The 24,452-nt window shown below is 33.9% G+C and overlaps 1 protein-coding gene and 8 long non-coding RNA genes across 13 annotated transcripts; 5 read left to right on the top strand and 4 right to left on the bottom strand.

The window, feature by feature from the left end:
• The first annotated feature begins 259 nt into the window (after positions 1 to 259).
• Positions 260 to 15,514, top strand: LOC124457908. The gene is made up of 4 exons (XR_006952874.1): positions 260 to 271; positions 4,189 to 4,197; positions 15,090 to 15,390; positions 15,470 to 15,514. It is a non-coding gene; the product is annotated as an uncharacterized LOC124457908 (long non-coding RNA).
• Positions 2,219 to 4,174, top strand: LOC124457899 (protein ADP-ribosylarginine hydrolase-like). Its single transcript, XM_047008065.1, has 2 exons — positions 2,219 to 3,144; positions 3,758 to 4,174. Exons 1-2 carry the CDS (start codon positions 2,886 to 2,888, stop codon positions 3,841 to 3,843), a joined length of 345 nt encoding a protein of 114 aa, XP_046864021.1. The 5' UTR covers positions 2,219 to 2,885; the 3' UTR covers positions 3,844 to 4,174.
• Positions 10,750 to 13,715, bottom strand: LOC124457909. Its single transcript, XR_006952875.1, has 2 exons — positions 13,619 to 13,715; positions 10,750 to 10,953 (listed from the first exon to the last, which is right to left on the bottom strand). It is a non-coding gene; the product is annotated as an uncharacterized LOC124457909 (long non-coding RNA).
• Positions 15,515 to 15,762: 248 nt separating the features above from the next.
• Positions 15,763 to 16,559, top strand: LOC124457905. Its single transcript, XR_006952871.1, has 4 exons — positions 15,763 to 15,814; positions 15,892 to 15,957; positions 16,137 to 16,214; positions 16,440 to 16,559. It is a non-coding gene; the product is annotated as an uncharacterized LOC124457905 (long non-coding RNA).
• A 10-nt stretch (positions 16,560 to 16,569) lies between these two features.
• On the top strand, positions 16,570 to 19,223 carry LOC124457901. 5 transcript variants are annotated; one of them, XR_006952867.1, is made up of 9 exons: positions 16,570 to 16,599; positions 16,675 to 16,816; positions 16,886 to 16,986; positions 17,407 to 17,476; positions 17,907 to 18,216; positions 18,337 to 18,467; positions 18,597 to 18,722; positions 18,831 to 18,950; positions 19,046 to 19,223. It is a non-coding gene; the product is annotated as an uncharacterized LOC124457901 (long non-coding RNA). The 5 variants fall into 5 exon arrangements; XR_006952865.1 differs by having other exon boundaries at positions 18,337 to 18,520; XR_006952868.1 differs by having other exon boundaries at positions 18,337 to 18,520; positions 18,587 to 18,722; positions 19,097 to 19,223.
• On the bottom strand, positions 18,795 to 19,267 carry LOC124457904. The gene is made up of 2 exons (XR_006952870.1): positions 19,187 to 19,267; positions 18,795 to 18,972 (listed from the first exon to the last, which is right to left on the bottom strand). It is a non-coding gene; the product is annotated as an uncharacterized LOC124457904 (long non-coding RNA).
• A 141-nt stretch (positions 19,268 to 19,408) lies between these two features.
• Positions 19,409 to 20,960, top strand: LOC124457903. The gene is made up of 4 exons (XR_006952869.1): positions 19,409 to 19,517; positions 19,605 to 20,136; positions 20,219 to 20,302; positions 20,473 to 20,960. It is a non-coding gene; the product is annotated as an uncharacterized LOC124457903 (long non-coding RNA).
• LOC124457918 lies at positions 20,667 to 21,239 on the bottom strand. Its single transcript, XR_006952884.1, has 2 exons — positions 21,177 to 21,239; positions 20,667 to 21,097 (listed from the first exon to the last, which is right to left on the bottom strand). It is a non-coding gene; the product is annotated as an uncharacterized LOC124457918 (long non-coding RNA).
• A 108-nt stretch (positions 21,240 to 21,347) lies between these two features.
• On the bottom strand, positions 21,348 to 21,796 carry LOC124457911. The gene is made up of 3 exons (XR_006952878.1): positions 21,697 to 21,796; positions 21,511 to 21,612; positions 21,348 to 21,397 (listed from the first exon to the last, which is right to left on the bottom strand). It is a non-coding gene; the product is annotated as an uncharacterized LOC124457911 (long non-coding RNA).
• Between the last annotated feature and the right edge of the window lie 2,656 nt (positions 21,797 to 24,452).

Raw genomic sequence — 24,452 nt, 5'->3', positions numbered from 1 at the left:
GGAAGGCAACTTCAACTTGGGGTTAGTGGGTACAAATGGTACCTTAGCGTAGAGGATGCAAATAGCATCTGTAAGAAGACCTTTGAAGACTGTATCAAGCGAGCAAGGCCTGTCGAAGACCAAGGGAAGATCGTGGTTTTAGTGGAAAGAAAAATATCTCTCCCCTAGTACGGTAAGAGCATGCAGTCCTTGTAGTTCGCCAATTTCATGAACGGCTTTCTACATTGACTATTAAGGCACTCCTGCATGGATCCCCTATAACGCATGAGTAGTTCAACCCACCCCGGTTGGAGGTCGCCCGTAGGTGCAACATGCACTAGGTTAAGTTAAGTTAAGGGCATGATGGGTTACCTCCTTCAAGGGCATTCCTTTCAGGGCGGAATTCCGGTGCCATGCGCAGGTAGGAAGTTTAGATAGCTTAGGCATGCGCTGTAGTTGCAGCGGTAGTTGCTACGCTTAGATAATGAGTATGGGGTTAGAACCTTTATAAATTTAAAGGATGAACTCCACTATCAAGAGAAATGACTAAATTTTCAAAATCTTTCGAAGGAAACTTTAATCTTGTCAGTCATTTTCAAATCGACAAATTGAAACTCAAATAGTCTTCAGTTTGTCAAGACATTTACAGTTTAGGAGCGGCGTGGCAATTACTGTAAATGTAAAAATGGATATGTTGTTTTCTTATTAAGAAAACTTCATTCCTGGGAATTTCGATGCGGCAAGCCACAGCAAAAACAGGCATAAAAAATGTTTAGTACACCAGGTCTAAGTATGCGGAATGGCTTCATATTAACCAAACTAACACGAAACATAGTTTTAATAAAAGCACATTGTTTGTTTTCTTTGATGGTTACCATGAAGACAAACCGCAGACGTTGTCACATATGATACAAAATAGTTACACGATGGTTTCCATGTTCACCATTCGCGTTGCTATCTAGTCATCTATATGATAATTGTCAAACTAAGACATAACTTAAATCAAGCGCTGCCGGTTGTTTGGTTAAACCATCCACGGTCTCTCGGTAACCAAACTTAACGTGTGCTTCTTCAAGTGTTCTAATTTGTTTCAAAAAATATTAAATTTAGTCTCTCTGCTTAAAATATTTTGAAGTACATTTATCTAATCCATGTCATGCAGCAACTTTAAGCGTTAGTGGCACCGAGCGCGCAAAGCACTGAATGAAACGATGCAAAATAGGGACTGCTAAGGTGGCGCTAGGTGCGACTGATTCGGATGTGGATTAGATAAGAAAAACACACGTTAAAAGAAATTCCCATCCAAATTACACAATTTTCTAGTCCAAAGTAGAATACTGTCGAGTTCGCTGATCGGTTTACGTGCGGTAAAACTAAAATGTGGCGGTTTGTACGTAAGTTGTATGTACGTTAAAAATGGCGAATTATATCCATAACTAAAATACTTAAAAGATTTTTTTGGACTTGAAGGTGCCTTTTGAGAAATTGACGGTTTTTTCTTTTTTTTTGGTATTTGCATCGTTGCAAAGGTAAGTAAAGATTTTTGTTTCTAAGGGTCCCCGGGCGCGGAACTTCGGCTGAAATCCCTAATGGTTTTTCCTCTTCAGTATTCTCCAAATTCTCGTGCCGTTGTGTTCGGTTTTGGTTTATACCGTTCAGGTTTTTCCATTAGGGATTTTTATTTCGGTTAAGTCATCAAAAAACAGTGACCTTGGTGTGGGACTAAACTTGTACTACTTGTCATATACAACCATGGAACAAAAGAAATGCAATTTGAAGGCTATGGATGCTTAGCTGAGCGAACCTAGGGTCTATCAGCTAAAATTTACAGCCATCTTCACTTTCGTTAAAAACAGCGTCATGTTTAAGCAATTCTGCATTTTAGAACAGTTTGGGTGATTTCAGTTTAATCATTTTTATATTTATTTACTTAACACTTATTGTAAATGTGAAAGTTAAACTTGCATGTATTTGGGGCGTAAAGTTGGATATTTAAGCATTTTAATGCTAAACCGGCATTATAAAAAAGCTGATAATTGTTTATTGTTTGTGACTTTAAATTGTGAAGTGTAATTGAACGACAAAGCTCTTGACCTGTTTTTGTCTATTACGATCAAGCAATAACTTACCAAATTTGAGCTTCAAAATTCTACAAAGATCAAATTTTGGAACTATAAAATATTCAAAATATGTTCAATAGCCAAAATCGTCTGAACTTTCCAAGAAAAAAAACAGCCCAACTGTGGGGTATCTTCAAAGAGCGGAAAATTTAGTCTTTGGGTTCGATTCCCAATACACTGTTTTTTAGTATATGTGCAATCAAATTGTCAAGTTTGGATTAAATCCGTGTCGGATAATCCATGATATAAGGAAGGAACTTTTAAATTTTAAAGAATCTTTGCAAGAAGCAACATGTTAATCAGATTGAAGATCATGGAATCGGGTAAAGATTAAGGATTACAAAATAACAGTCCCAGTCTCCCAACGCTCTCGTCTAAATCTAAACAATAGTATGAAACAATATTGAAACAAAGCAAAGAAAAGATTTTACGTTTTATTAGTTGACTAAGTTGAGGGAAGCTTAGTACTTTCCCGTGTTTCAAAAAATTCATTAAACTACGGTGAAGTAAACATATTAAAATGGCTCTTGAAAATACGGTCCAATTATCCGAGAAATACGAAGCAGTTATGGTTCTCAGTGGAGTGGGGATGCTCTAGGTTATAAGAATGGTTTGTGGGAATTCTGTTACAGTGGTACTCAAATTCATGAAGAACTAGAAAAACTCGGAGGACTTGATAAAATTGACATTAAAGGATGGAGGGTTAGTGACGACACTGTACTACACATTGCTACAGCAGAAGCGTTGGTTTCTGAATGGACAACAACGGAAGAGTTATTGAGCATTATGGCTACAAAGTACAAGAAGACATGTGCTGAGGATATGTGGGAAAGAGCTCCTGGGCAGACCACAACAAAGGCATGTTTCATGTTACAACCTCTTGAGGAAAAAGGTTACATTATACCATTTAATGAACGAGGTGGAGGATGTGGTGCAGCTATGAGATCCATGTGTATAGGTTTGATGTTTCCTTGTGAAGATCAAATTGAAATGTTAATTGAAATTGCTGTTGAAAGTGGAAGGATGACTCATAATCACCCCACAGGTATTCACCTTTCATAATAAAGCAACGATTTCAGATCATGTATCAATTATCAAGTCACTAATGTCTAGTGTTTTGTCTATCAACAAGTGTTGCTTTGTATAAAGTTTGCTAGGTTTTCCTGTTATCTGCATTGCTTTTCATTTTAACAAACCTTTATAGTAATTTAGCTTTTCAATCCTTTTGCTTTTCTTAGATGTTTTATCTTCAACTCTTCCTTTGATTTCTTACTTGATGAAGCCATTACCATGAATGTTTCATATCCTTTTATCTAATATCAATTTATAAATGAAATAAAAGAAGGTTGACCTTTGGCTTGCATAAGTCTATGCAATCCATTATTTTCTAGAACCACATCTCAAATGCCTCCATCCTTCTAACATTGCTCACTTTAAATGACCATATCTTTGATCCATCCCTTTTATCGCTTTTCCACATTTTCAAATTTCTGTCTTTCAAAACTGTTTGAATTGCCATTGCTGTTCTTGCTTTTATATCTTCACTACTACAGTCATTCAATCCATGATCCATATCAAAATGCTTCTATTATGTAAATAGAGTCATCATAATGTGACCTAAAATTAGCAATCTTAAAAGATAATGATTTTAATTATAGGTTATCTTGGGGCTGTTACTGCAGCTTTATTTACAGCCTATGCTATACAGAAGATGGCTCCAAAAAAATGGGAGCAGGACTTTTAAGTGTTTTACACAAAGTTTGGGAATACATTGAGAAGGTTGGTCATGATATAGAAGAAAACAAGAAATCTTGGGGCTACTTTAAAAACAGTTGGGAGTCATATCTTCAACTACGGGAATTAATGAGTAGAACCAGTGAACCAAAGTTTCCAGTGACATATAACATACCTGAACGTGATGCTTTTTAAAGATCTGTCAGTTATGCAGGTTGGGTTGGATCCAGTGGTCATGATGCACAAATGATTGCTTACGATGCTTTGATGATGGCAAAAGATTCCTGGTTTCAATTGTGCTCTTGTTCAATGTTTCATGGCGGGCAAAGTGACAGCACAGGAATATTGGCTGCAGCATGGTGGGGTGGTATGCAGTGTGCGAATTAGTTCAGAAAAAACGATGTGCAATTTTTTTGACAAAAGTGTTTGTTTAGAGGCATAATCAAATCGATATTACGTTAATTATTATATAGTGCTAATTGCTAAATTAATGTTTTTAAACTTGAACAAATTCATATGATTTACGACAGTGTTTTTCGTTAAAACCGCTGATTTTTGCACATCGCTTGAAAAAGTGATGTGCAATTGTTTTCATTTTAGCCAAAACGATGTGCAAATTGCACATTGGACACCGTTAATTCGCAGCCTGGTGGTATGTATGGTATGAAAGGTGTACCCCTTGGAAACTATAGGAACCTGGAATATGGTCATAGGCTTATGGAACTGGGTAAAAAGTTACTAAATGTATCAAAGAATATGAACAACTAACAAGATAGTATTTATTTAACAGAATTCTGTCATCCGAATATACTTTAGTATGTTTGTAAATCATACAATAAAAATTACTACTTGGTTATAACATAAAAGCAAATTACTTTAGAAATATAGTCTAAAGAAGAATGTCAGATTCAGGGCATGGGCAGTTCTAAGTTCTACTTAGGATGATTTCCGGCTGTAGAGTAAATTTATTGACTAGATATCAGTGAAACTATATATAGACAAGGATCATTACATCTTTAGGTTCATTTTACCTCACAAAATGCAAATTGCCAACGTTTTATTCACTACCAAAAATACCTTCTGAGGGAGAGGGGAGCTGACTTGACAGGTGGAAGCCTTGCTCCTACTGTCTATGTGTTAAAAATCGGCTTAATATAATTTAGAACGCACAATTTTCTTTGAAACACGTAGCTACCAAAGTGTAACTGTAAAGCTTTGTCATACTCCCGAGTTTCATAATACAACACACCTAGATTTTTAAAGACTTAACGACATCAACCTGACTAGTTCCTAACGATTGTTTTCGAATTTCCAGAGCTTTTCATGAAACTCTATAGCTTTGTCGTAGTTTCCTGTTTTAGAATACACATTACCAAGATTGTTTAAAGACGCAGCAACATCAACATGATATGGACCTAACGATTGTTTTCGAATTTCCAGAGCTTTTACATGAAACTCTATAGCTTTGTCGTAGTTTCCAGTTTCATGTAACACAATACCAAGATTGTTTAAAGACGTAGCGACATCAACATGATTTGGACCTAACGATTGTTTTTTAATTTCCAGAGCTTTTTCATGAAACTCTATAGCTTTGTCGTAGTTTCCAGTTTTTTTAAACGATAAACCAAGATTGTTTAAAGACCTAGCGACACTAACATGATTTGGACCTAAGGATTGTTTTTTAATTTCCAGAGCTTTTTCATGAAACTCTATAGCTTTGTCGTAGTTTCCAGTTTCATGTAATACCATTACCAAGATTGTTTAAAGACGTAGCGACATCAACATGATTTGGACCTAACGATTGTTTTGAATTTCCAGAGCTTTTCATAAAACTCTATCGCTTTGTCGTAGTTTCCAGTACAACTATACACATTACCAAGATTGTTTAGCGACTTAGCGACATCAACATGATTTGGATCTAACGATTCTTTTTGAATTTCCAGAGCTTTTTCGTAAAACTCTATAGCTTTGTCGTAGTTTTCAGTTTTTTTAAACAATAAACCAAGATTGTTTAAAGACGCAGCGACATCAACATGATTTGGACCTAACGATTGTTTTTGAATTTCCAGAGCTTTTTCATAAAGCTCTATAGCTTTGTCGTAGTTTTAAGTTTTTTTAAACAATAAACCAAGATTGTTTAAAAACGCAGCAACATCAACATGATTTGGACCTAACGATTGTTTTTGAATTTCCAGAGCTTTTTCATAAAGCTCTATAGCTTTATCGTAGTTTCCAGTTTCATGTAACACCGTACCAAGATTGTTTAAAGACGTAGCGACATCAACATGGTTTGGACCTAACAATTGTTTTTGAATTTCCAGAGCTTTTTCATAAAACTCTATCGCTTTGTCGTAGTTTCCAGTACAACTATACACATTACCAAGATTGTTTAGCGACTTAGCGACATCAACATGATTTGGATCTAACGATTCTTTTTGAATTTCCAGAGCTTTTTCGTAAAACTCTATAGCTTTGTCGTAGTCTCCAGTATCACTAAACACATTACCAAGATTGTTTAAAGACGTAGCGACATCAACATGATTTGGACCTAACAATTGTTTTCGAATTTCCAGAGCTTTTTCGTGAAGCTCTTTACCTTTGTCGTAGTTTCCACTGATAGAATACACATTACCTAGATTGTTTAAAGACATAGCGACATCAACATGATTTGGACCTAACGATTGTTTTTTAATTTCCAGAGCTTTTTCATAAAGCTCTTTAGCTTTGTCATAGTTTCCAGTTTCATGTAACACCGTACCAATATTGTTTAAAGACGCAGCGACATCAACATGAGTTGGACCTAACGATTGTTTTCGAATTTCCAGAGCTTTTTCGTAAAACTCTATAGCTTTATCTTAGTTTTCAGTTTTTTTAAACAATAAACCAAGATTGTTTAAAGACGCAGCAACATCAACATGATTTGGACCTAACGATTGTTTTCGAATTTTTAGAGCTTTTTCGTAAAACTCTATAGCTTTGTCGTAGTTTTCAGTTTTTTTAAACAATAAACCAAGATTGTTTAAAGACGCAGCAACATCAACATGATATGGACCTAACGATTGTTTTCGAATTTCCAGAGCTTTTTCATAAAGCTCTTTAGCTTTGTCGTAGTTTCCAGTTTCATGTAACACCGTACCAAGATTGTTTAAAGACCTAGCGACATCAACATCATTTGGACCTAACGATTGTTTTTGAATTTCCAGAGCTTTTTCATAAAGCTCTTTAGCTTTGTCGTAGTTTCCAGTTACATGTAACACCGTACCAAGATTGTTTAAAGACGCAGCGACATCAACATGAGTTGGACCTAACGATTGTTTTCGAATTTCCAGAGCTTTTTCGTAAAACTCTATAGCTTTGTCGTAGTTTTCAGTTTTTTTAAACAATAAACCAAGATTGTTTAAAGACGCAGCAACATCAACATGATTTGGACCTAACGATTGTTTTCGAATTTCCAGAGCCTTTTCGTAAAACTCTATAGCTTTGTCGTAGTTTTCAGTTTTTTTAAACAATAAACCAAGATTGTTTAAAGACGCAGCAACATCAACATGATATGGACCTAACGATTGTTTTCGAATTTCCAGAGCTTTTCATAAAGCTCTATAGCTTTGTCGTAGTTTCCAGTTTCATGTAACACCATTACCAAGATTGTTTAAAGACGCAGCGACATCAACATGATTTGGACCTAACGATTGTTTTCGAATTTCCAGAGCTTTTCGTAAAACTCTATAGCTTTGTCGTAGTTTCCAGTTTTTAAACAATAAACCAAGATTGTTTAAAGACGCAGCAACATCAACATGATTTGGACCTAACGATTGTTTTCGAATTTCCAGAGCTTTTCATAAAGCTCTTTAGCTTTGTCGTAGTTTCCAGTTTCATGTAACACCGTACCAAGATTGTTTAAAGACCTAGCGACATCAACATGATTTGGACCTAACGATTGTTTTTGAATTTCCAGAGCTTTTCGTAAAACTCTATAGCTTTGTCGTAGTTTCCAGTTTTAAAATACACATTACCAAGATTGTTTAAAGACAGCAACATCAACATGATTTGGACCTAACGATTGTTTTTTAATTTCCAGAGCTTTTTCGTGAAGCTCTTTACCTTTGTCGTAGTTTCCAATGATAGAATACACATTACCAAGATTGTTTAAAGACATAGCGACATCAACATGATTTGGACCTAACGATTGTTTTTTAATTTCCAGAGCTTTTCATAAAGCTCTATAGCTTTGTCGTAGTTTCCAGTTTCATGTAACACCGTACCAAGATTGTTTAAAGACGCAGCGACATCAACATGATTTGGACCTAACGATTGTTTTCGAATTTCCAGAGCTTTTCATAAAACTCTATAGCTTTGTCGTAGTTTTCAGTTTTTTTAAACAATAAACCAAGATTGTTTAAAGACGCAGCGACATCAACATGATTTGGACCTAAGGATTGTTTTTTAATTTCCAGAGCTTCTTCATAAAGCTCTTTAGCTTTGTCGTAGTTTCCAGTTCCATGTAACACCGTACCAAGATTGTATAAAGACGTAGCGACATCAACATGATTTGGACCAAACGATTGTTTTTTAATTTCCAGAGCTTTTTCATAATACTCTATAGCTTTGTCGTAGTTTCCAGTACAACTATTCACATTACCAAGATTGTTATACGACTTAGCGACATAAACATGATTTGGACCTAACGATTGTTTTTGAATTTCCAGAGCGTTTTCATAATACTCTATAGCTTTGTCGTAGTTTCCAGTACCACTATACACATTACCAAGATTGTTTAAAGACCCAGCGACATAAACATGATTTGGACCTAACGATTGTTTTTGAATTTCCAGTGCTTTTTCATGAAATTCTATAGCTTTCTCGTAGTTTCCAGTATCATTATACACACTACCAAGATTGTTTAAAAATGCAGCAACATCAACATGATTTGGACCTAAGGATTGTTTTTGAATTTCCAGAGCTTTTCATGAAATTCTATAGCTTTGTCGTAGTTTCAGTTACAATGTAACACCATTACCAAGATTGTTTAAAGACGCAGCGACATCAACATGATTTGGACCTAACGATTGTTTTTGAATTTCCAGAGCTTTTTCGTAAAACTCTATAGCTTTGTCGTAACTTCCAGTAGTAGCAAACAAATTCCCAAGATTGTTTAAAGACGTAGCAACATTAACATGATTTGGACCTAACAATTGTTTTTGAATTTCCAGAGCTTTTTCGTGATGATTTTTAGCTTTGCTATACTTCCCGGTAACACAGTATAAAAGACCAAGGATATTAAAATACCAAGCTTTATCATAAATAGATTCTTCTGATTTAAATTTATCCAATAGTTCAAAAGCAAGATCGTATTTTCCAAAATGACTTAATCTGTCAACAAAATATTGGAAAACTTGTAAAGTGTTCATGTTGATTTTTGTCTTGTTGGTCTTTAATAATTGAACAATTTTTTTTAGATGTGGCATTAATTTGATTTCGTCGTCTGTCTCTTTAAACATGTAAAGTGCTTTAGATATTTGATCAACGTTACTTTCCTTTTCATGTTCTTCATTTGAATGTTCAGATTGATAAACAATAATTGCTTTGTGAACAATGCGATGTAGACTAATGTCATTATTTTCTGAATGCAAGAGCAATGAGCAGTCCTTTAAACAAAGACATATATCTTCCTTTGAGTGTTTGGGATCTATTTTTTGAACATAACAAATAATAATGTCTCGTGGTATAGGATCAAACGATATCACGGAAAAAAAGTTAATAACATTTGCCAATATTGAGGATTCTTCAGCATTTTGTCTGACAGCTAAAAGTGAAGCTTGTAACATACTTCTACGATATACCGAGTTAAATTTAACAAAAGTGGCGTCCATGTTTTCTTGTTCTTCTGAAGATATTTTCTTTAAATATTGTTTCCAAGTAAATGAGCAGTTTGCTTTGTTTACACGACTGACATAAAACCAGCGGCAGCCAAAGCCAGCGGTTGACGATCTAATGCGTGGGATACTTCATTCAACAATTGATCATCAGTATTATCATCTTTAGTGTAATTTTCAACAGTTGACAACATTCTTTATCATTCATTCCACTTGTGATAGAAATATGTTTGTTAAACTCATCGTCTTGAGGTACGGCATCTGTGTTCTGGATAGTTACTATGATTTGTCCATTTATCCACATGGGATCACCTACTTGGGGAGTATGAAGAAATTTTGCTGAGCTGTACCACGTTGTCTACAATGATCAACCAATTTTGCCAAAATTTTAATCGTGTGGATACTAACGATCGCAAATTCTTCACTTTGTCTGCGATGGAACAATTTTCATCTTCAAATTTTTTAATCATATACTTGTCACAGTTTAAATGGTATCCAAGTTCACAGAAAGTTTTTAAAAGAGATTCCTCATTTTTTCCATCGAGAGTCATTACAAATGAAGTTCTATTTTTCCAATCACACGGCATTTTTTCACAAACCTGTCTTGCAAGTTGCGATTTACCACTGCCAGGATTACCAGTGATGTAAAAATATGTCAGTTTATCATTGTTATCAATTCTTAATTTTTCAAGATCTTTTATAATTTTATTTCGTAATTCAGTGCGTTCAACAAAAAAATGATTAGATTTTGAAGGAAGAACTTGGAACGAATTAAAACAGTTTCGATGATTTTTTATTTCAATGATTTCATCAAGAGAAAATTTCAAATCTTGAAATGATTTTTCAATGATGTTGACTATATCATAAAAATCATCATCTGAGCATTCCCTTTCATACCAATGTGCGTACTTGTTTCTTTCACAACGAAGTGTATGAACAGCATCCTTTGTTTTTTTGTCAAGGTGCTTTGTAATTGAATTTGAAAAAATTATTGCATCAAATAATATCGTACAGTCCCACTTACTGGTATCTCCATCCTGATATTTTTGTCGAGTTTTTTGGTCTAACTTTCTTCTTGATTCTAAATTGTAAAATTTGTTACCACTGTTGTGTGTATCATCCCATTCTCCATAAGTTGATTTGTAACGAGAGTTCCATTGTTTAATGAAAAACTGAGCAAGTTCCTTTTGCACCACGTTAATTATTTGCTGAATGTAAGACAGATTTCTTATTCCTGACGATTCCATCTGTACAAAAATTTGGTATACATCAACAAGATAAAAATCAAGCAAATAAAAAAATATTATACAACCCTTATTAGTTTCCATTGAAGTCGGAATTTACATGATGACGAAATCAAACTTATTTTTTAATTGATTTAACTTCACCAAAAACCGTCTTAAAATTACAAAAGAACCTAAAAACTAATAATAACAGAGAGCATGTATGCTACAGCTTTTACCAACTGCAGTATCCTATCAAACAGCCTTTAGAAAAATTAAAAAAACATGATATTTTACCTTAAAGTTTACGTTACAAAACAGACATAAGAATATATTCTTCAATAATTTGCATAGACCTACGGTTTTCAGCCTCGTGTCGACTGTGTCATGTCACAAGCCAGACGTGAAGAGATTCAGCGTCATAACGAGGAGGTAAGGCAAAACAGGGAAATGTTGAAAACCATAACAGAAGCTGTTTTATACTTGTCTAGGCAAGAGCTTGCATTTACTACCGTGAAATTGGCACCATATTGGGCACCACAATCAACACAACATTCATCACAACACTCATCACCACATTCGACTAAAATTTATCATTCAAAATGATAAATCGAAAAATCGTCTTTAAAACACGTTTTCCATCAAATACAACAGTAAAAAACAATTCTTGACTGTTTATTACTATTTTACTGTCCTTAACCATCACAAAAAATGTATAAAAGTCAAGAAATTGAAGAAAACACTAAGATTTATATTACAGTGTACTTTCCATTTCTCTTAATTAGCCTATAATTTAAAAACTACACGGTAGAATTTTTTTAAACTTGGCCAGAATATAGATAATTATATTGTCTATAACATATCGAAAATCTGGAGATGGCACAAAAATATAAGTTGTAGAAAATCATCGACAAAGTCGGATGACACGAATGCGCGTAATATGATCTTATATAATTACGTTTAGAATTTCAAGTCATTGCTAAATAAAGGCCTGTAAATAAAATCTACACGGTAGAATTTTTAAACTTGGCCATATTGTAGATATTCTTGTCTATAACATATCCAAAATCTGGAGGCACAAAAATATAAATGATAGAAAATCAGTTCAGAATGCAAGAGGAACATTTTCAGAAAAATTGAAATTGTTAATCGATATTCTGATCGTGTCAACAACGTAAAAAATGCGATAGAAAGAAAATAATAGCCGATTTCTAATTATAAGATAATAAAGTAAGGTAATTATCTAGTAAGTCTGTAAAATACAATATAAATAATGCACATGTCTAATTATACCGTGACGTAAAGGTCCTGGATTAAAGTAATATTTGGTCACGACTACTCCAAAACAAGTCATTTCCTTCAGTAGATTCACTAAATTTTGAAAAAATTAAAGCGATGAGCAACTAGAACAAATTTTCAAGAAAAATAACCAGCAATATTACGTCACTGCATAATTAAATTGGCACTAACAACCAAACAGAGTTTACTACTTTTAAACAATTTAGTAAAAAGTGAATTGTATTAATAATTTTTTGTTCACTCTCTAGATTTTGGATATATTTAAAAAAATTCTACCGTGTAGTTTTTTATTTACAGGCCTTTGTTTAGCAATGACTTGAAATTCTCAACCTAATTATATAAGATCATATTACGCGCATTCGTGTCATCCGTATTTGTCGATGATTTTCTACAACTTATTTTTTGTGTTACATCCAGATTTTGGATATGTTATAGACAATAAGAATATCTACAATATGGCCAAGTTTAAAAAAATTCTACCGTGTAGTTTTTTATTTACAGGCCTTTGTTTAGCAATGACTTGAAATTCTCAACCTAATTATATAAGATCATATTACGCGCATTCGTGTCATCCGATTTTGTATATGATTTTCTACAATTTATTTTTGTGCCATATCAGATTTTGGATATGTTATAGACAATAAGAATATCTACAATATGGCCAAGTTTAAAATTCTACCGTGTAGTTTTTTATTTACAGGCCTTTATTTAGCAATGACTTGAAATTCCCAACGTAATTATATAAGATCATATTACGCGCATTCGTGTCATCCGACTTCGTCGATGATTTTCTACAACTTATTTTTGAACTGTTTCTCTGCTTTACTATATGATCCTTCGGCAATTTAAATTAACCAAAATGGTTCTATTTCCTGCATAAATATCACGCGTTTGCTTTCTAAGATAGCCTTTTCCGACGTTCTAGGGAGTCTAAATTCGGAAAATTTTATCGCTCGGCGCCAACCATGGTGGCGCCTCGTGAGCCCGACCAAATGTTTTTCGCTAGCTATGCCACTGATCACAAGTATAATGAAATAACACATATTTTATAAACATACCGTCCGGACCCAAAGATGAATATAATTGCATGCTAGCAAGCACTTTGAATTCCTTGGCAAACAAATACATAACGATAAACAGGCCTTCCTTTTGATCGCAGTAATTATTTTTCGTAAGTAAATTGTTTGTATTTTGCAACTTCGTTTGATTGGTATACAATTATAGGATTACAAATTGCTACAGGTATCTATGATGTATATTTCATAGTACTAAGGTGGGACTAATATTTAGTAAAAATATATTAATTAAATATGACAAACATTTTGTATTTAAGGTCACATTTATACATCGTAAACACACATGATAATTCTTTATGTTTTATCTTACAAACCTTTTGCTGGTCGACGGTTGGAGCTTTGAACATTCAATCTTTCAGATAAATTCAACGTTCTGAAGAATTAAGCGTCAAATATCTGCATCGTTTGAGTTGATACGTTGCGTCGTTTGTTATTTGGTACAAAGACATACAAAGATCAGTAACAGAAGGGCCACTTAGCAAAAATGCGGTCCTAAATTTTAATGCGCATGCGCTACTTCCGCCACGATGGCAGCAAGATAAACTTACAACTCAAAAATCTTGGCGTTTTACTTGAAAAGTTGAAATATTTATCCTGAGACGACCAAATCAAAGCTGTTGTTAATAAACGCAATCAAGACCTACCCTCAGTATCGTGCTGAAAAGAGAACATACAATCAACATATTTTTATGCTTTTTCATGTACAACCAATGTGTACAATTCTATCGAGACCTGTATGAGAAATGCTGTGCCGTGGCCGTGTGAAAAATTTGACGTTCAAGATTAAACACAGATGCTCTAGAGAATTTTTTGGAACAATACGCCAGCAAGGAGGTAATTTTGACAATCCCACGCCAATACAATTTATCAGGGCTTTTTGAAAGTTTTTTTTCAGTTCACTTTTGACCTCTTCGAAAGAAAACTGTTCTAAAGATATACACACTCTGCTAACACAATTATAAAAAAAAAAGCCCAAACATTTAGTATGCCACTTACCCATGCAAAAGCTCCAAATAACTCACTGTTGATTGGTAAAAATGACTACTGAGAACAAAATATTAGCAACAATTTATTGCTCAAAAATGCTGCTGCCTATGTTTCAGGATATTTGCTAAGCAAAGCTTTCAAAATCCACAGCTGTCTCCAATGAAAGAACAATTTGACTTCAAATAACATAAACAATGATGGTAATTTGCTTTGCTATTTCAAGGCATATAAAGAACTCAACTTTGGTGGGCTGACTGCTCCTTCATCGTGCTATTTAAATTACATTATGCAACTTGAAGACACCTTCGTGGATTGCTTCTCAGTCACAACCAAAAATCTGAATGTTGGAAAGAGCATCTTGAAGAGTCTTAACAAGATACCAGTGCCATTCCGTACATGTTCACAGTTTCCACTGCAATATTTGGTCAAACTTTTTTTAAGAATGCGAATTTATTACAGCATCAAATTTGCAAATAGCGAGTTTTCCTCTTCTAATAAAAGATCGCGAAAGTACATTAAAGTCAAGCATTTGTAACATTCTACAAACTTACAACAAGGAAAATTCCATAGACAAAGTTGATGATCCTTTTCATTGTAACTCGCAATTCAAGCATAACCATGATTGAATGTTGGCAAGTTGGCAAAAGCTTTGAGGCAATTGTTTGCTTTCTCAGTAAAACAATGCCGAAAATGATTTCCGAAAAATTGGTATTAATTGTCATGGGGTCGTCGGTATGGTCGTCGGTCACAAACAATGATGACGTTTCTACCTTTGACTGATGGAAACATGCAAACTAGTCAATATTCAATATGGCGTTTGAACGAATTGTGGTATGTTTCGCTGCCGTAAAATGGCATATACAACCACAAATACAACCATCCGACTGGTGCAGCTTAAAAAAGAAATTTCAGGGCTTCCATTTACTACATGTTTCAAAGTTCATGTATGAGAACAATATTTCTTCGTGTATTCATACTTTTTAGGAGTTTGCAACATCAAAAGTTCGAAGCAAGGAAATCGATCAACAGGGCTCAGTCACTCAGTACTATGCTTAGTACTTTTTTAAATATCTATCGGAGAAGTCTGGCTGGGAGAATGGTACTTAGACTAATTCTAGTACTGGTTTTATAAATCGGGGTATTATTTTTGGGTACACTTGCAAAATGTATCAATTCAGGAAGAAATTCAGACGCTCAAATGACTTCTTTTACAATAACGTGGAGAGGAAGGAAACACACAAAAGATGATGCGGTAGGAATTTTTAAAGTGTTCTTTTTATTGTTTCTGGTTGCACAATTTCATATTAATTTATATTTATTACCACAGTTTTATTAACAAAAGTATGTGTACAAATTTATTTATGCCCACAATGTTGTGTAAGGAAAACCATTATTCTGAGCACATTTTCCATTTCAAGTCTGGATTCTCTACATCCTTTAATCACAATGTCATATATGTTAATAGAATAACAGTGTGTCATATGAATCTCAATTTTTGAACAAGAAAATGAATTTGGGATTTGGTAAGTTTACATATATTGTAAAACTATGTAGATATAAAAATACGCTATGTTTATGGTTTTTTTTCATTTATATGTAGAATGAACAAAGTGAAGATATTGCTGAAAATTATGACAAGCACCAAGAGTTAACCACCAAAACACAGGTTTTAATGTACATATTGATATTGTTTCTCATGAAAAGTCATTGGAAATGGTTATATGTAGGACTGCTTTCACTAGAAAAACTAAAAATTTTGAAGTAATTTAAAGAAGGCATGCATTATTTCAACACTTATTAAAAGTCTGTACACATTTTAAATTAAATAATGGTCTTTATTTGTAGGATTCTGAAGATATTTTTATCAAGCAATCTATCTCTATTATTACAGAGGAATCTAAACAACCATGTCAACATAGTCAAGTAGTTCTCACTTATACAGTTATACTTTATACTGTTTACCACTAGTCATGTTTTTAATGTGTTATAAATTGACAATATGCTTGTTGATTGCTTATGCATGAAACACTGTGTAGCAAAACTTTATTAACATCTCGTAGAAATGTGCTCAACAAACATAAAAATATATTACAATAGATATTTTTGAAACAGTGAACATTAATAATTACTGTATACTTTCTCTTTCAGAGTCATTTGTCACCCACTGGCCACTATACTGGGCTATTGTTACAGTTTGACTTTGCATCAAATGTATCACGTCAGCAATCCTTTGTTGTTCATGATTATAATGCAAACAAAAGAACAATTGTGGTGATGTCAAATTTTATTTCCATAATTTCAATGTTGGGTATGTACCCAACTAAATGATATTACTCAATACTCTTTTTTTGGTGCTATAATCTGCATGTATTTTTTTCTTCAGCATAAGTCATTTGTATTTGTTCTTCGATATCCCCACCTATTGCTTGATGGCTACGGTTGGATATTGTGCTGTTCATGTGATGCAAGTAGAAAGCAATTTGTTGAAGCCCTACCTAATAATATACAATTAGATCCTCAAAAAGGTATGTAAAATAGATGTTACTTATATGAAATTATTAAAACAGGCCAAACAACATTTTTGTACTTGTCAGATATACCATATCCCAGTTGCATACACATATTAGCAATGAAAAAAATCTGGTTGTGTATGATAGAAAGTTTGGTATTGAAGCCAAAGATTTTATTGAAAAAAGTAAGTGTTGTGTGTTACTCTTTCAGGATATAAGGTGTCTGAACAGCTTCACCAAATTTTGACTTACACTTACATACTATTTGTTTGAAGACCCTTGTCAAAGATGTGAGAACTTGTTACATATTAATCTAACATTGCATGAAGTGAATGTCTCAAATTTGTATTTGGCTTATTTTTTCAATGTAAAGTTCTTCATGTTGTATGGGAGGAAATGTCTTCATCCTTAAATATCAGTTTATTGTACATTTCAAACCCTTGTGAAGTCATCCTTCTGTGTTTTTACAAGACCCTTGTTCGACATTGTTCTTATTACATGTGGACGTTAACCAGCACAGCTTTACAAGCAAAAATATTGTTAAAACTTGTGAATGATTATTTACACAACATATTTATCTCATCCAATTTCTTTTATGAATGCAGAATCCACATCCATGATGCAGTCTGTTTTCAGTGATCATTCCTACCATGAGATGCAACCTAACCTGAAGAAGTATATTTTGTTATGTGAAAATAACTTTTTTGTACAAATACATGTATAGTTTCTCAACCTTCTAATACCCCACAATTTGTTACCGTACATCCTGTGCCTAAGTTCAGGAGCTTCTATAAAGCTATTAGGGTGATAGCCAACAGGGCAAATTGAATTTATTTATGACTATTGAGGTATACACATTTATACTCAAATACATACATAGCCACATACCTACACTACATACATTAAGTAGTATATACTAAATGTATGATAAAAATAGTAAAGTCATATTCACCATTTGCTTTACGTGCCTGATATATATATTAAGCACTTTCTAAGGATTTTGTGAAGTCATAATTAATCATAATTATTAATCTGCATACACATACACACACATAAATACACACACATAATACAACCTTAAGATAAATGATTTTACATATTTTAGGAATTGTTTAGTGCAGTGTGCAGGGAGGTTCAGTGGATTGCTGTAAAACCAGTGAATAGTCCATGGGGGGTTTGTACTTTTGTGTATTCAAAAGTAACGCTGCCCCAGCCCGAGTTAAAATGTTGCAGCTGTTCGTCATATCATTGCATTCATGTGACAACCCTTGCAAAAGCCATGCAAATCGTTGAAGAGGATGAAATGGATTCTCCATTGGTACTTTTTAAGTTTTCCTTTGGAATAACACCAGAGATGCGAGACTATTTTGAATTGGCTACACTTAGCAAAGAAAAGGTTTCTTTATTTGAAACAGGTATGCAAGATAATCTGCAATGGTGAACATCCTTTTAGCTTTACATATACTATTTCCTTTATCGGTATGGTATTTAGCACTTTCTAGCATTTTGTAAATATTACAATTTAATTATTTTAGGCAATGAGAATGATGCAAGCGATTTTACTGATCTTCCTGAAAAAAATGGTCATAATTTTGGCGCCATCTGAAAGTGGTATTTGTTCTTGTGGTGCAGAGTGGGATAAACGTTCTATTCAAGATGAATGGTTGTACGTAGACGTGTGTTCAGTTGCGTACTTTTATTCAATCCATGATGTGAAGGGTAAGTTCTGATTTGTTATAGGTTACGCTTTGCTTCATAATTATTTGACTTAAATAAATTATTTAGTATATTGTAGACCTTGCTCCTCTTGTGCTACGAAAAAGCATTATGATGGCATTGAAAACAGGATTGTATGGTTTGGATCATATGTAATATCTCATGCCGTTCTAAAAGATTACATTCGGCTTTTCATAACTTCGAGGTACTTTTTAATGAAAATTTGCCGAAGCATTAGTAGCTACGTTTGTCCATTATTTAATTTTCTCGCCCTATCTCTTTTGAATGTTTTTTCTTTTTTATTCTTGTTCAGTTTACCTATGTACAAATATTATGTTGCGTATGTACAAAGGCAAGTGTCTTCGGGTAATTTTAATTTCCCAAAGGAAATAACTTACGCCAAGTTTCGTCTCGCTATCATTGCCATGATACGGTAAGCATCATTTCATTTTCAGCTGTAAAATATGAATATTCCATTGAGATAGTGATCGCTTGTTTTATTAAGTTATTGACTTTTATCTTATTAAGGTTGCTTGATATTGATTTTGACAATGGGTTTTTTTGTGAATTATGTGGAAGAATTCCCCAAAAGGTGGTGATGGATGGAACTCTTGGAATACAGAAAACTTTAAATGAAGATATGATCATTCATACAGAAAACTTTCTTACCAAATAATTTAAGAGAGTCTGATACTGGATTGCTAGATGGAAGATAAGTATTTTTGAAGTTTATCTGTAATATATAGTATATACAGGTTTGCTAATTAGTAAATACGAGTGTTCATCTACGTATCAGAAAGCATTTTATGCAAGATGGTGACTTCTCTCACTTTGTTTTTGTACACAGCTTATAGTTATAAAAATAACAACCTGTTTTCTTTTGTCCAATACTAGGTTTGAAATGCGCAATTTCATCAACAGGAGAAATGTGCGAGCTTTATTGAAGAAGTACAGTGATTCAAAGCTAAGTTGGGACGAATTTCAAGAATTAAAATCTGAAGTAAGAAGAATTTATTACCCCACGAGTACAGAATTTTCTATGACCACTGCAGAGCTCATTTTATACTACAATTTCTCGTATTTATAGATATCTTCAAAGGGGCTTAGGACTCTATTTGAATGGTTAGAGAAACAAGGATTTATCACTACTTGTCCAAACTCGTGCAGAAGGTTATTGGCAGCATTGGCTTCTGACAAACCAGTATGCGCAATTGTGCCCCCCAAAGAAGAAGTTTTGGACATCTTGATAAGGATGTCTGATGGAGCCAATCTAAAAGACAATCCTTCGACTGATTTAAAACTTCTTCATGAAGAAGTGCCCCTACTGTTTAACGTCATTGAGACTAGCGAAGAAATTCCAATTACTATTCAACCGCTGCTAAAGGAATTGGTACAAAAGGCGATAAGTCCGTTCGAGGTCAAGGACGGTCAGTGGCGTTTGCCAGTGTCACAAAATTCGTCCCATGGATATTCACCTTGTCTGCCAGAACTGGTTCAACGAGGGAATTATGTTCTTGACAATAGGAAGACACAGCAGTGAGATTGTGCCAAAGTCACTAGACTCAAGAAGAAGCATGGCACTTTGATCCCTGGAATATTTTGTATTCTTTGTCCCCACGGTATTTACATGATGAACAGCTCCAACGAAAATTTGTTTTACTATTGCAGTAAGTGATATTGCGCCTTCGTTTTTGTTTCCAGGTATATGTTATGGATTCGAAATAATGAGGGATCACGAATCACCAAATATCCCATTTACCATTTTACGAACACGTTTTCCTGATGGTAAGTTACGTATGTGTGTACCGTTTATGGTACTACAAACTGAGTATTATCAGTGAATCGGACAGATTGCGTGACGGTTTAGTCGCCTGACAGAGTTGTAACATAACCGAATGTGCAGTAACATAACCGAATGTGCCTGATGATATGCTTATGTATTTTTATTTCTTTAGCGCCAGAGTTGGTCATTTACGATAATGCCTGCAGATTGCACGAGTATTGTTTGAACCGAGATGCAGCATATAACATGAAATTGTACCCCATGCTCAATATGTACAATAGCCAAGCTGCTGAACAGTGCAATTCGTCTATTAAGCCTCTTGCCTCCATGGTTTTTTACATGGAATACGATAACTTTTTTCTTTTTACAAAACTCCATATTTGGCACAGGAATATGTTACGCATTGTTAAATACAATCCTGAGAGAGAAATAGCCTACAAACACTATTTTCTCACTCTTAGTCGTGTTATTCATTAGTAACGCGTTATAGTTTCGTTTTTCGAAAAATTTAAACTTGTTTTTATGAATAGTTTTATCTGTACAACATGTTACTTCATAGTTACCCATATAGTTTCTACAAAAGTAACAATTATATGTAACGTCGTTACTTGTAAAAAAATTATTTACATCACTTGTTATAAATATAAGAATGTTATTCATTTGCACCAGCTTTAAACTTAAATTCTGCTTCATTACAAATTGCTTCGCTAAATGGCAAAGCTTCGAATCAGTTTTTTAAGGTATGGTCTTTTACTATTTACATGGATATCGGCAAGTAATCCAGGACCAACTTCTCCCTATCAAAAAGAACACTATCTTTATATGAACAGAGTAAACAAAGTGATTAAGAATCATGATATCTTTTCTCAACTTTACCCCCTCTGTTATTCTTCTCGCAAATTCTGTCACGAATATGCCACAGTCATAACCATTTGCTTGTATCACATACGTCAATAGTTAAGTTATCCCTTTGTGACAATATAAGCGTGATCTGTTGCCATTGTAAAATATAAGTACTTAAATCGGCATATATATGTTGGGAAATAAGAGCAATGTCTTCTGGCCATCTTTGCTCTTGCCTCACATGCTGAAAATATCTTTTTCACAAGAAAAATGATTTGTGTAGACGTGCTAGAAACATTCACTTTGTCAACATGTTAGATACAGATACACTTCATTCTTCAAGTAAATTGTTATGTACGTCATATACCTTCGTATACTGGATGCAACTTCACTTTTTTTCCACCCCATACTGCATAACACATAGAGTTTGCCTGCTCTAATAGTGTATGCAATGAGCCACCAATGCAGCCTATATTTTTTAAATGAACATGGAGTTGGCTCAGGTTGGCCTTTGCATCATGAAACAGTAAAAAATTAGTGCTTCCACCCTTACATTTCACATATTGGCACTAGCACACATTCATATTTATTCATTTCTTCAGGTGTGTACATCCCCACTTTTGAAATGAAACATCCTGATAATCTCAGCGGTCTTTCTCCTCTAAAAAGTAGGAAATACAAGCGATGTTTATTTACACGATTTATGAGATTTACCACATTTTTCTAAGCACTCTAACACTGTAAGCATTCTCATCACTTGTTTAAACTCAAACTAACCGTGTCTCTCTAATAAAAAGTTTTTACGACCATGGTTATATATGCCGAAAACTGGCATACTTTATATTTCTACCACATTTTTCTAAACACTTTAACACTGTTAGCCATCTCATCACTCGTTTAAACTCAAACTAACAGTGTCTCTCTAATAAAAGTTTTTACGACCATGGTTATATATGCCGAAAACTGGCATACTTTATATTTCTACCACATTTTTCTAAACACTTTAACACTGTTAGCCATCTCATCACTCGTTTAAACACAAACTAACAGTGTCTCTCTAATAAAAGTTTTTACGACCATGGTTATATATGCCGAAAACTGGCATACATTATATTTCTACCACATTTTTCTAAACACTTTAAAACTGTTAGCCATCTCATCACTCGTTTAAACTCAAACTAACAAGGTCTCTCTAATAAAACGTTTTTACGACCATGGTTATATATGCCGAAAACTGGCAAACTTTATATTTCTACCACATTTTTCTAAGCACTCTAACACTGTAAGCATTCTCATCACTTCTTTAAACTTAAACTAACCGTGTCTCTCTAATAAAACGTTTTTACGACCATGGTTATATATGCCGAAAACTGGCATACTTTATATTTCTACCACATTTTTCTAAACACTTTAACACTGTAAGCATTCTCATCACTTGTTTAAACTCAAACTAACCGTGTCTCTCTAGTAAAAAGTTTTTACGACCATGGTTATATATGCCGAAAACTGGCATACTTTATATTTCTACCACATTTTTCTAAACACTTTAACACTGTTAGCCATCTCATCACTCGTTTAAACTCAAACTAACAGTGTCTCTCTAATAAAAGTTTTTACGACCATGGTTATATATGCCGAAAACTGGCATACTTTATATTTCTACCATTTTCTAAACACTTTAACACTGTTAGCCATCTCATCACTCGTTTAAACCAAACTAACAGTGTCTCTCTAATAAAGTTTTACGACCATGGTTATATATGCCGAAAACTGGCATACATTATATTTCTACCATTTTCTAAACACTTTAAACTGTTAGCCATCTCATCACTCGTTTAAACTCAAACTAACAAGGTCTCTCTAATAAAACGTTTTACGACCATGGTTATATGCCGAAAACTGGCAAACTTTATATTTCTACCACATTTTTCTAAACACTCTAACACTGTTAGCATTCTCATCACTTCTTTAAACCAGCTAACCGTGTCTCTCTAATAAAACGTTTTACGACCATGGTTATATATGCCGAAAACTGGCATACTTTATATTTCACCACATTTTTCTAAACACTTTAACACTGTTAGCATTCTCATCACTTGTTTAAACTCAAACTAACCGTCTCTCTAATAAAAGTTTTACGACCATGGTTATATTTGCCGAAAACTGGCGCATTTTATATTTCTACCACATTTTTCTAAACACTTTAACACTGTTAGCCATCTCATCACTCGTTTAAACCTGAAACTAACAGTGTCTCTCTAATAAAAGTTTTTACGACCATGGTTATATATGCCGAAAACTGGCATACATTATATTTCTACCACATTTTTCTAAACACTTTAAAACTGTTAGCCATCTCATCACTCGTTTAAACTCAAACTAACAAGGTCTCTCTAATAAAAGTTTTTACGACCATGGTTATATATGCCGAAAACTGGCATACTTTATATTTCTACCACATTCTTCTAAACACTTTAACACTGTTAGCCATCTCATCACTCGTTTAAACTCAAACTAACAAGGTCTCTCTAATAAAACGATTTTACGACCATGGTTATATATGCCGAAAACTGGCATACTTTATATTTCTACCACATTTTTCTATACACTTTAACACTGTTAGCATTCTCATCACTCGTTTAAACTCAAACTAATAATGTCTCTCTAATAAAAAGTTTTTACGACCATGGTTATATATGCCGAAAACTGGCATACTTTATATTTCTACCACATTCTTCTAAACACTTTAACACTGTTAGCCATCTCATCACTCGTTTAAACTCAAACTAACAATGTCTCTCTATTAAAAAGTTTTTACGACCATGGTTATATATGCCGAAAACTGGCATACTTTATATTTCTACCACATTTTTCTAAACACTTTAACACTGTTAGCCATCTCATCACTCGTTTAAACTCAAACTAACAGTGTCTCTCTAATAAAACGTTTTAACGACCATGGTTATATATGCCAAAAACTGGCATACATTATATTTCTACCACATTTTCTAAACACTTTAAAACTGTTAGCTATCTCATCACTTCTTTAAACTCAAACTAACCGTTTCTCTCTAATAATACGTTTTTACGACCATGGTTATATATGCCGAAAACTGGCATACTTTATATTTCTACCACATTCTTCTAAACACTTTAACACTGTTAGCCATCTCATCACTCGTTTAAACTCAAACTAATAATGTCTCTCTAATAAAAAGTTTTTACGACCATGGTTATATATGCCGAAAACTGGCATACTTTATATTTCTACCACATTCTTCTAAACACTTTAACACTGTTAGCCATCTC

The sequence above is a fragment of the Xenia sp. Carnegie-2017 genome, unplaced genomic scaffold (assembly GCF_021976095.1).
Source record: "Xenia sp. Carnegie-2017 unplaced genomic scaffold, XeniaSp_v1 HiC_scaffold_6, whole genome shotgun sequence".
NCBI lineage: Eukaryota > Metazoa > Cnidaria > Anthozoa > Malacalcyonacea > Xeniidae > Xenia > Xenia sp. Carnegie-2017.
The sequence above is the reverse complement of the archived record's forward strand: the minus strand, read 5'-3'. Positions and strand labels throughout refer to the sequence as shown.

What these genes read in the sequence shown, in the direction of transcription:
- LOC124457899 (XM_047008065.1), top strand. Translation starts at nt 2,886, where the DNA reads ATGGCTACAAAGTACAAGAAGACATGTGCTGAGGATATGTGGGAAAGA. An exon ending in GACTCATAATCACCCCACAG is followed by an intron (nt 3,145 to 3,757) that starts GTATTCACCTTT and finishes TTTTAATTATAG; the next exon opens with GTTATCTTGGGGCTGTTACT.